At 39.5% G+C, this 12,347-nt stretch overlaps 1 protein-coding gene across 2 annotated transcripts in view; it reads left to right on the forward strand.

Annotated features, from left to right (window-relative positions):
• The window catches only part of SLC28A2 (solute carrier family 28 member 2), a 28,388-nt gene extending 16,664 nt beyond the window's left edge, over window positions 1-11,724 (forward strand). The window contains exon 17 of one of the 2 annotated variants that reach the window (XM_037054533.1): window positions 11,312-11,724. In XM_037054533.1, coding sequence (XP_036910428.1) covers window positions 11,312-11,426 — 115 coding nt within the window. In that variant the 3' untranslated portion in view covers window positions 11,427-11,724. The remainder of the gene's footprint in view (window positions 1-11,311) is intronic. The other variant, XM_037054532.1, reaches the window with a different exon arrangement.
• Window positions 11,725-12,347: the final 623 nt, after the last annotated feature.

A 12,347-nucleotide genomic window follows, 5' to 3' on the forward strand; every position in this document is an offset into this window, starting at 1 on the left:
TCCATCCTAACAAGTTAAAAACTAAACAATCTGAATAAGCAATAATTTGTAGATTCATATGAGAGGTGAGGACCCAGGGCAAACCACTGCCCCCAATATTGGACAGACAGGTGACTACAGGGAGTCACGATTACTGGAACAGAAACTCGTGAGTGGGAACTGCTGCAGAAACCTGTGCTGGGGTAGGAAAACCTGAAATCTGAATTGCTGGAGGCATAGTAAGGACAAGTCCGAATGTTTAAAAACGTGGGGGTGGGGCACTCATGGGGGGCACACCACACTTTTGTGAGTTTTACCTCCAGGAGATAAACCAGGTTCAAAATAGTTTCTTTTCCCCTTCCTTTGTGCTTCTGGCTGGGTGAGGGGAAGAAGGGAATCATTTAAAAATGCACCAGAATGCACTGAGTTTTTTTTTTTTTTTGGGTGGACCTGTGTTTTTGCTTATTTTAGGTAAGTACCCAGAGTAGAAATGATGGGTGCTGAAGCAGATAAATGTGTGATGAAACATATGCCATTGGAAAGTTGGTCTGTAGAGCAGTAGAACTGTGTGGTCAAATAGATTCATTTTATCAGGTGCTCCATTTGAGTCTTAGTTTTCCACGAATTCTCTTCTCTTTTTAACTTTAAGTTTTCAACTGCAGAGGGCAGGCAAAATTATATTACTTTCAGGTGTACAACCCAGTGATTAGACGTTATATAACTTACTAAGAGATCATCCTGATAAATCTTACACCCATCTGATACCATACAATGATAACAGTATTGTCTATATTCCCTATGCTGTATTTTACATCCTTATAACTACCAATTTGTACTTCTTAATCTTTTCACCTTTTTCACCCATAACCCCAACACCCTCCCATATGGCAACTGTCAAAATGTTTTCTGTACCTAAGATTCTGTTTCTTTTTTTAAAAATATATTTTATTGATTATACCATTACAGTTGTTCTATTCCCCCCCTTCATTCCCCTCCACCCGCACACTCCCTCCACCACCATTCTCCCCTCCTTAGTTTATAACCATGTGTCTCAAGTTCTTTAGATTCTATATTTCCCCTACTATTCTTGCCCTCCCCCCATCTATTTTCTACCTACCACCTATGCTACTTATTTTCTGTACCTTCTCCCCCCTTCTCCTCCTCCCATTCCCCTGTTGCTAACCCTCCATGTGTTCTTCATTTCTATGGTTCCACTCCTGATCTAGCTGTCCTCTTAGTTTGCTTTTGTTTTAGGTGTGGTTGTTAATAACTGTGAGTTTGCTGTCCTTTCACTGTTAACATTTTTCATCTTCTTTTTCTTATATAAGTCCCTTTAGCATTTCATATAATAAGGGCTTGGTGATGATGAACTCCTTGAACTTGACCTTATCTGAGAAGCACTTTATCTGTCTTTCCATTCTAAATGAAAGCATTGCTGGATAGAGCAATCTTGGACGTAGGTCTTTGGATTTCATGACTTGGAATACTTCTTTCCAGCCCCTTCTTGCCTGTAAGGTCTCTTTTGAGAAATCAGCTCAGAGTCTGATGGGTACTCCCTTTGTAGGTGACTGTCCCCTTATCTCTTGCTGCTTCTAGGATTCTCTCCTTCATTTTCATCTTGGCTAATGTAATTATGATGTGCCTTGGTGTGTTCCTTCTTGGGTCCAACTTCTTTGGGACTCTCTGAGCTTCCTGGATTTCCTGGAAGTCTATTTCCTTTGCCAGACTGGGGAAGTTCTCCTTTATTATTTGTTCAAATACGTTTTCCACTCATGGCTGTGTCTTTCCCCCTTCTGGTACCCCTATAATCCGGATGTTGGAATGTTTAAAGATGTCCTGGAGGTTCCTAAGCCTCTCCTCATTTTTTTGAATTCTCATTTCTTCATTCCTTTCTGGTTGGATGTTTTGTTCTTCCTTCTGGTCCATTCCATTGATTTGAGTCCCAGTTTCCTTTCCATCGCTATTGGTTCCCTGGACATCTCCCTTCATTTCAATTAGTTTAGCCTTCATATGTTCCTCTAATTTGTGACTATGATCAACCAGTTCTGTGAGCATCCTGATAAACAGTGTTTTGAATTGTGCTTCTGAGAGGCTGGCAATTTCTTGGTCGCTTAGAGTTATTGGTTCTGGGACCTTGAGTTCTTCTTGCGCCATCTTTCGAGCTCTTCGTTCCTGTTCCGTAGCAGGATCAGAGCCCTAAGGTGTTCACTAGAGCAGGGCAACTAAATCGCTGGGTTGTGACATTGTAGTGGGCGCAGGGTCAACGGGGAACAATTGTGTCCTGTCTGCCGCCTCCCGCCATGGCCCCCACAGGTGCTGCAGCTGCCACTGTCACTGGGACCGAGCGTTTCGTCCCACTGCATGCGAGTGTGCCTCCGCCGTCAGCCCTCACCCCCTGGGGCCTGCGTGGTCCGTCTCACTGTGCTCAAATGTGCGACCGAGGTCAGTCTGCCCCACATCCTGACTGGGTCCGGGCTGCCTGCGCGCCTAAGTCTGAAGATCTTTCCTGCCCAACCCAGCTCTGCTGCTGGCTCCGCCCCTCTTACTGTCCCCGTTGAACAGTTAGTGGTTGTTGGACTTCCGTATAATTCAATTTTCTGTCTTTTGCTGTGTCTTTGTTTCTCCAAACCTTTGTTGTATTCAAACTTGGTTGTGGGAGAAGGCACAGTGTTTCCACCTATGCCTCCATCTTGGCAGAAGTCCAGATTCTGTTTCTCTTCTGCTTGTTTATTTTGTTTTTAGATTCAATCATTGATAGATATGTATTTATTGCCATTTCATTACTCATATTTTTATCTTTTTTCTTCTTAAAGAAGACCCTTTAACATCTTCTATAATACTTGTTTGGTGGTGATGAACTCCTTCAGTTTTTTCTTGTCTGGAAAGCTTTTTCTTTTTGGCCTTCAATTCTAAATGATAGCTTTGCTGCAGAGTAATCTTGATTGTAGATCCTTGCTTTTTGTGACTTTGAATATTTCTTACCAATTCTTTCTGGCCTGCAAACTTTCTGTTGAGAAATCAGCTACCATCTTATGGGAGCTCCCTTGTAAGTAACTAACTGCTTTTCTCTTGCTGCTTTTAAGATTCTCTCTTTGTCTTTAACCTTTTGCATTTTAATTATGATGTGTCTGTGTGGGTTTTTTCTGGTTTCTTCTTGTTTGGGACTCTCTGTGCTTCCTGAAGTTGCATGTCTATTTCCTTCACCAGGTTAGGGAAGTTTTCTGCCATTATTTTTTCACATAGGTGTTCAATTCCCGGCTTTCTCACTTCTTCTGGCAACCTCATGATGCAAATGATGGTACACTTGAAGTTGACCTAAAGGCTTTTTATGTTGTCATCATTTTTTTGGATTATTTTTTGTTTTTGTTGTTCTAACTGGGTGTTGTCTGCTTCATTGTCTTCCAAACTCTGATTTGATCTTCTGCTTCATCTACTCCACTGTTGATTTCTTGTGATGTGGTGTTTATTTTAGTTAATGTATTCTTCATTTCTGGCTGATTATTTTTTATGTTTTCTAGTTCCATTTTATGTTTCCTCTTTGTTGAAGTTCTAAGTTTATCTCCTTTTCCTTTAAGTTCACTAAGCATTTTTATAACCAGTGTTTTGAACTCTGCATTTAGTAGATTGCTTGCTTCCATTTTGTTTAGTTTTTTTTAGAGTTTTGTTTTGTTTTTCAATTTTGACATATTTTTTTGCCTCCTAATTTTGGCAGCCCCCTGTGTTTGTTTCTACATAGTAGGTAGAGCTGCAAGTGTCCCAGGCTTGGTAGAGTGGCTTTATGTAGTAGGTGTCCTGTAAGGTCCAGGGCACAACATCTCTGTTTACATGAGCTGGGAACTTCAGGTGCAACTCCCCACATTCCTTGTGTGGGCTGTGTATACCTTCACACTGTAGTTGAGCCTTGATTGCTATTGCCACAACTATGGGAGGTGTTTACCACCAGGCTGATTGGCTGCAAGGACTGGTTGCAACCATTGCAGAGAATCATTTGTTCAGGGCCCGCTCCATGGACCAGTACTTACTTCAGCAGGGCTCTTGTGTCTGCTAAGTTCACCTCTTGAGTGTCTCACTTGTGGAGGTGGTTGGGTGGTACTTTGATGTGGTCTGAAGCTGTTCATGGTTTTGCTGGCCTGGAGGACTCTGGGAGGGGTAGGCCAAGGTCAGCTGCTGCCTGTGTTCTGCCTGGGGCCAACCACCATGAACTACAAAGCAATCTGAAGATGGCTGCTACTTTTACTTGGCTTGGAGATGTCCTGGAGGGGCCAAGCTGTGGACTAAGTCTGGCTGCCACTAGTGCTGTGTCTGGGGTCACTTAGTGAGAGGTACAAGGCATGCTGAAGCCACATGCTTTTTGTTTGAGAGATTTTAGGAAAGTCTGAAGTGTGAACCAAGGTAGGACATTTGTAAAAAAGCCACTGGGAGAGCTTGGTTGGGCCTGAAAGTTGGGTGGGGCAGGGTCTCAGGGAATCGCCAGGGTAGTTATAACAGTGTGAGCCAGGTTGATGGAGTCTCACATATGGCACCTGCCTGCAAGTTTGTATGTGTGTGTGTGTGTATTTCAGAAAAGGAACAGTGGAGTCTGCCAACTCTGCTAGCTGTTCTGTCCATGAGAAAGCTGCTCCTTCAGTTGTTACTCTGATGCCAGACAATTCGGTTCCTCCCCCTATGTCTCTGGTGCCTTTTGAGCTGCTGCCCCAGTGCTGTAGCTCAGAGCCAGTGAGTCCGAGTATATACATGCACTGGCCATTTAAGAGGAACACCTGGGACTCCAGTTGTCCTTAGTGTCACTCAGGACAATTCCCACTTCCATATGTTATAGGGCCTACTCTTTCTGGTCCTGGAACTCTGGGATGGAGGGCCTGGTGTGGAGCTGGGACCCCTTACTCCTCAAAGGAGACCTCCACAGCTGAGATTGTCCTCCCAAATTTTATTCACCATACATGAGTATGGGACCAGCCCTTTCCATATTTCTGCTCCTCCTGCCAGTCTCAATGTGGCTTCTTCTTTATGTCCTTAGTTCTAGGACTTTTGTTCAGCTAGATTTCAGGTGGATCTGAAAAATCCAGGTTGTTCTGTAGTTTAGTTGTAATTTTGATGTGGTTATAGGAAGATGTGAGTACCGAGTTTACCTATGCTACAATCTTGATAGGAAGACTGTGTTGTTTTTGTTTTTTTCTTTTAACAAGAACTGCCCTCAGGGGCAACTAGTTAACCAAAGTAAAACCAGCTAGGGTATTGTCAGAGCCTAACTGACCTAGGAGAAGGGAAATACCCAACTTCAGCCCACTCTAGCCATCCTGTCCCACTTAGCGGGGAGGAAAGAACTTGAGAAAAATTTATGAAGCTCACAGTCCTCACTAAAAGACTGAGACATAGTCATAGCACTATAGCATACTTCCCCTCCTCCCACATCTTATTACCACATCACCTCACTAAAGCCTATTTACAACAGTTTCTTTTATGTGTACAACATGTCTGGCTATCAGAAAGAAATGCCAAGGTAAACTAAAAGGCAAAATACATGATCTGAAAAGACAGCACAAGTATCAGAACTACATATGGTAAGGATGTTGGAATTAATCATGTTGGGAATTTTAAACAACTATAATTAATATGCTGAGGGCTCTAATGGGTAAAGTAGACAGCATGTAAGAACAGAGGGGCAATATAAGCCGAGATATAAGAATCCTAAGAAAGAACCAAGGAGAAATTTTACAGATCAAAAAGCACTGTAACAGAAATTAAGAATGCATATTAGTAGACTGGACACAGCTGAGGAAAGAGTCTCTGAGCTTGAAGATATATCAATAGAAACCATCAACTCTGAAAAGCAAAGAGAACAAAGACTGAAACAAACAAACAAAAACAGAATAGAAGATCAAAGGACTGTGTTATAACTACAAACATCAGAAGGAGAGGAAAGGAATAGAAAAAAACATTTGAAACAATATTGACCAAGTATTTCCTCAAATTAATGTCAGACACCAAGCCATAGATCCAGGAACCTCAGAGCATACCAAGCAGGATAAATGCCGAGAAAAGTACACCTAAGCATGTTTTCAAATTACAGAAAATAAAAGGTTAAGAAAAATACTGAAGAAGCCAGCAGGAAAAAAGAGCATATATCATTAAGCTAAAAGAATTAGTTATAGGATACACAGAAGGAAAGAAAGAATTGAGGAACTAGAATGTTTGGTTCTGCCAAAGCAAAAGATGTGTGTCATAGGGATATGTGGGTAAATGGAGAGAGTTCTGAAGACAATGAAAAGAGTTCTTAGAGATGAGGCTAAAATATCTTAAAAGGCCTTGGGCTAAATGCTAAGTAATATAGATTTTGACTCACAGAATTCTGAACACTGGCATAATATTTTTTTAAAGATCATTCTTATAGCCTTTAATTGTAAGGGAGACCAATAAACACATTGGTGTAATAGTCTAAGTGAGAAATGGTGACAGCTGATACTAAGTGTTTATGAGGATGGAGATGCACTAGACCAAGAAGAATTAATAGGATTTCTCATTGCTAGATAGGAGGGAAGAATGGGGTGAAAAAAGGAAAGGAGCCTTAAGTACTCTCTCTTTTCTGGCTTGGGCAAATGTGTCTAATGGGGGCCATTATTTCACTGATAGAGGATTAGTTCCAAGAATTGGAATAAAAGGGAAAGATTGTGGCTTAGTTTAATTCCGTTGGGTATATTGACTTGGAGGTGCCTGTGGATCCTCCATGTGAAGCTACTCACAAGCTGAGTGGGGTCTGAGGTTCAGGAGAGAAATCAAAGCTGGGGATATATTTGTAAGTTAAGTTAGTGATCTATCTGTTCACCATATAGGTAGATGTTTGGGTGCTAGCTGTATAACAGGTTTCTATGCCACGTTAACAGATATTACCCTCTTTATTTGGACCTTTACATCAGAGTAGGCAACCAATATCTTTAAAAAATAACCCTTTTAATATACTATTAAAGGAGTTAGAAACTGGATAGACTGGCATAGTTTTGATTCCTATGTTCTTGTGGCAGTTCGATGGATTTCATTATGTAAGCATAATCTAAAGGAGATGAATAAAGTGAAAGTTGCTAATTTTTGTTTAAAGATGAGTTGTCTTCTCATCACTGAAATTCACTGAAAAATTAATAGAATACACTTTCCTGCTCACTTCTGCTTCCAAAGTTGCAACGGACTCTTTGTCTATAGTTACTTACTGAATGTCAATAGCATTTAGAATCTGAAAGAGATCATGTTTTTTCCAATTTATTTATACTAAATAAGACTTGGGTGACTCCAGACTGAGATGGCAATATAGGAGGCTCCAGAATTTCCCTTCTCCCAGCTTCACCAAATGTACAGCTGCATAGCAATTCTCTCTGAGAGAATCAGAAACTAGCTGAGTGACTCCTACACATTGTGTAACTGAGCAAATACCCACATTGAATTGGGTAGAAAAGGCTAAGACAAAATCTTACCATAAACTCCAGCCCTGGCACAGCACCCTGCAACTGAGGGAAATCCCAGAGGAGTGAAGGGTTTGATGGCACATATAGGGCACAAACTTTTTAAAAAAATTATATTTTATTGTTTATGTTATTCCAGTTATCCAAATTTTCATCTCTTACACATCCTCCACCTAGACTCCCCCCTTAGGCAATCCCCACAATGTTATCCATGTCCATGGGTCATACATATATGTTTTGGCTACTCTATTCCCTATGCTGTCCTTTACACCCCCATGACTATTCTGTAACTACCAATTTGTACTTCTGATTCCCTTCACCATTTTTGTCCATTCCTCTGACCCCTCTCCCATCTAGCAACCATCAAAATGTTCTCTGTGTCTTTAATTCTGTTTCTGTTCTGCTTGTTCATTTATTTTGTTCTTTAGATTCAACTGTTGATAGATATTTATTACAATTTCATTATTCATATTTTTAATCTTTTTCTTCTTAAAGGAGATGCTTTAACATTTCATATGATATTGATTGGTAGTGATAAACTCTTTTACTTTCTTCATGCCTGGGAAGCTCTTAATCTGTCCTTTGATTCTAAATAATAGCTTTGCTGGGCAAAGTACCCTTGGTTGTAGGTCCTTGCTTTTCATCACATTGGATATTTCTTGCCAATTACTGCTAGTCTGCAAGGTTTCTTTTGATAAATCAGCTGACAGTTTTATGGGAGCTCCCTTGTAGGTAACTAAGTGCTTTTCTCTTGCTGCTTTTAAGATTCTCTCTGTCTTCAACCTTGGGCATTTTAATTATGATGTGTCTTGGTGTCGGCCTGTTTGGGTTCATTCTATTTGGGACTTTGCTTTCTGGATTTGTATGTATATTTCCTTAACCTCTAAGGAAGTTTTCTATCATTAAAAATAATGATATAGGTGTTCAATTCCTTGCTCTCTTTCTACTCCTTCCAGCACCCCCATGATGCAGACGTTGGTGCACTTGAAGTTGTCCCAGAGGCTCCTCACACTATCCTCATTTTGGAGGATTTTTTCTTCTTGCAGTTCTGATTTTTTTACTGTTTTATATTCCAAATTGCTGATTTGATTCTTGGCTTTACCCAGTCTACTGTTGTTTCCCTGTAAATTGTTCTTTATTTTATTTAGTGTATCCTTTTCATGCTATTAAGTTCCTCACTAAATTCATTGAGCATCCTTAAATCTGTAGTTTGAACTTTGCATCTAGTAGATTGCTTGTCTCCATTTTTGTTTAGTTCTTTTTCTGGAGTTTTGTTCTGTTCTTTCATTTGGGCCATGTTCCTTTGTCTCCTCATTTTGGCAGCCTCCTTGAGTTTGTTCCTATGTATTTGGTAGAGCTGCTATATCTTCCAGGCTTGGTAGAGTGGCCTAATATAGTACATGTCCTGTAGGGTCTATTGGTATAGCCTCCTCTATTACCCAAGCTGGATACTCAGGGTGCCCCCACCGAAGGGCTGTGTATACCCTCCTAATGTAGTTAAGCCTTGATTGCTGTTGGTATGTTCAAAGTTAGCCACCCCATGTTCTGTCCATGGTCACACAGCAAAAGCTACAAAGCAATCGACAGTTGGCTGCTACAGTTGTGGTGGGCTTGGAAGCACCCAGGTGAGGCCACACTGTAAAACAAGGTCAGCTGCTGCTAGTGCTGGGTGTCACACTTCCTGATTTCAAGCTATATTACAAATCTATAGTAATCAAAACAGAATGGTATAAAGATGGCATAAAAACAAACATATAGATCAATGGAATAGAAGACAGCCCATAGGTAAACCTATGCATAAATGGTCAATTAGTTTTCAATAACGGAGCCCAGACACAATGGGGAAAAGATGGTCTCTTCAATAGATGGTGTTGGAAAAACTGCATATCCACATGCAAAAGAATAAAACTGGATGGGTTCCTATCTTATACCATACACAAAATCAACTCAAAATGGATTAAAGATTTGAATATAAGATTTGAAACCTTAAAAATCATAGAAGAAAACATAGGCAGTAAACTCCCTGAAATTTGTCTTGGTAATGATTTTTTTTTAATTTGACACCAAAAGCAAAGGCAATAAAAGCAAAAACAAACACATGAAAATTCATCAAACTATAAAGCTTCTGTGCAGGAAAAGAAAAAACCCAAAAAACAAAAACCCCAAAAACCATTAACAAATTTTAAAAAATCAACCTATAGATTGGAGGAAAATATCTGCAAACCACATATCCAATAAAGGATTAACATCCAAACTATGCAAGGAACTTATAGGAACTTATACAACTAAATAGCAAAAATAAAAAATAAAAAATAATCCTATTTTAAGAATGGGCAGAGGTACTGAATAGATATTTTTCCGAAGAAACTCAAATAGTCAACAAGTACATGAAAATGTGCTTAACATCACTAATTAACATGCAAATACAAATCAAAATTACAGTGATAAATCACCTTACACCTGTTAGTGTGGCTATTATAAAAAAAGACAAGCAGTGAATACTGGCAAAGATGTGGAGAAAATAAAACCTTATCCACAGCTGGGGGGAATGTGAAATGGTACAGACACTATGGAAAACAGTATGGAAGTTCCTGAAGAAATTAAAAATAGAACTACCACATGACCCAGCAATCCCACTACTGGGTATACATCCAAAGGAAATGATATCGCTATCTGTACTGCCATGTTCACTGCAGCATTATTCAAGTGGCCATGGTGTGAAAACAGCATGTGTATCCACTGACAAATGAATGGATAAAGAAAATAAGATATATATATATGAGATCTGTCCAGAAGGTATCTAGCCATGTAATATGAGAAACAGAGTCATTTACTGAAGAAGATACAAGATACAGGAAACATTGTACATAGGACAATGACACCTCAGTCTCCTTCAAAGTAGGCAACTTGGGACCATACACAGTTCTCCCAATTGCCATCAGATGCCCCCTCATATTTTCCTGAATCTTATTGGCGGTCTGAAATCTCTTCCCCTCCGAAGGTGATCTGAGTTTTGGGGAAAGCCAGAAGTCACAGTGCTCCAGATCTAGGCTGTAATGGGGCTGAGTCACCTGGGTGATTTAATATTTTGCTAAACAACTTTGCATGAGATGTGATGCATGAGTGGGTGTGCTGTCATGGCAAAGCTGCCAATCGCCAGTTGACCATAGCTGTGGAGTTCTGAATGATCTGAACAGGTTTTGCAGAGGAACATTCATGCTTAACACAAAATATGATGCAGATTCGTTGCTCTACTTGCTCAGTCATGAGCAATTTTGAATGTGATGACCATACAGTGCACATGCTCACCCTACTGGTGTCTACCACCCCCACTGACTAGTACACTGAAGTTGTAATTGCTCACACATGCACATTCCAGTCCACTCTCTTTGGCTGCCAGGTTACAATGATGTCCCATAAACTGTTCTTGTTATGTTAACAATGGCTGGACTTTTTCTTATATCCTTATAAAAGGTTAAACATATGTTATTTTTCCTTATAAAAGAAGGATATCCAGGTATTTGCAACAACAGTAAGCAAAGTGAAATAAGACTGACAAAGACAAATACTGCATGGCATCACATATGGAGAATTAAAATTGTTTTTAAAGTTAAACTCATAGAAATGGAGGAGAATGGTGGTTGCTTGGTACTAGGTGGGGGTGTGTGGAACCAAACAAAGGCTAGTATAAAGGTATTATTATTTGGGGGCACAAATGAGAAAATATACACTTAATTCTGTTCTATTTAATTGGTCATTGTGGTCAGATCCCTTTACAGGTCTTTATTTTTGTTTTTCAGTTGCTTAGTAGAACTTATTGATATGTCTCATTGCATTTTTTTATCTGACCCACTGTGTATCTCTCTGGCTTTTCATTACAGTACTTCTCTGAATGGCACCAATGCTTCTTTTTCTGGTCCATGGGAAAATAAAGAGTTCAGTGCCATAGCCCTTTCTAACTGCTGTGACTTCTACGCCAATACTGTGTGTGCCTAAGGTGGGCCCATTTTCATAAGTCTTGATCTTGACAAGTTTTTTATGGTAAAGGTATTTATGTATTCAAGAATTTCCACTCTATAAGTAACTCACCATGATCTTTAACAATAAATGTAAAAATTTCATTTTGGTTCATTGTATGTCAATGATGAAAGTCAGCATTGGTCTTTCCATTATTTGGCTAAGCCAAATAAGAAATTCTTTATGGGCTATGTTGGAGTTTATATGTGAAATAATAAATGTTACCACACCAAAAAATCTTGCAAATCTTGCTTCTAGTTGCCATCTTAAAAATTATGTGATACAGTTTTCTATAAATGTGATTTGGTATGTAATGTGTACTGTGGTGAAAAGCTGTGTGGTTTTTTTTTTTGAGTTCTGTGGATGAGCTAGGTTTATAGTACTAAAGGTACAAATGTAAGCTATATGAATATTTAATAATTTTATTCTGTTTGTCACACATGCAAACTCATTAACATTACATAGTAAACAAAAAGTACTTCCTATATGCAAACTTGAAAGGAATGTCTATTTCTTAAAGGCCCTTACTTTGTTTTAGTTTTCTGCTTTAGGACCATATTTGCTGCATGTTTACAAGAAATTCTTTAAAACAGTGATTTTCTGTGGGATGTAGGTCAGTTTTACCTCCCAGGGGACATTAGGCAATGTCTTGAGACATTATTAGTCATCACCAATCAGGAGGCAGGGGGATGCTACCGACATCTGCTGGGTAGAGGCCAGGATTACTGCTAAACATTGTATAATACACAGGTCAGCCCCCACAACAAAGAATTCTCTGGTCCCAAATGTCAACAGTGCAAAGATTAAAACACTCTGATTTAAATGTTTAATGTATTTCTTATATCTAGTATTATTTATAATATTAATAATATTATAGCCTTAAGGAAGAGTTTCAAAAGG

This window comes from Sturnira hondurensis, unplaced genomic scaffold (assembly GCF_014824575.4).
Source record: "Sturnira hondurensis isolate 20B ecotype Veracruz unplaced genomic scaffold, ASM1482457v3 Scaffold0008196, whole genome shotgun sequence".
NCBI classification, from domain to species: Eukaryota; Metazoa; Chordata; class Mammalia; order Chiroptera; family Phyllostomidae; genus Sturnira; species Sturnira hondurensis.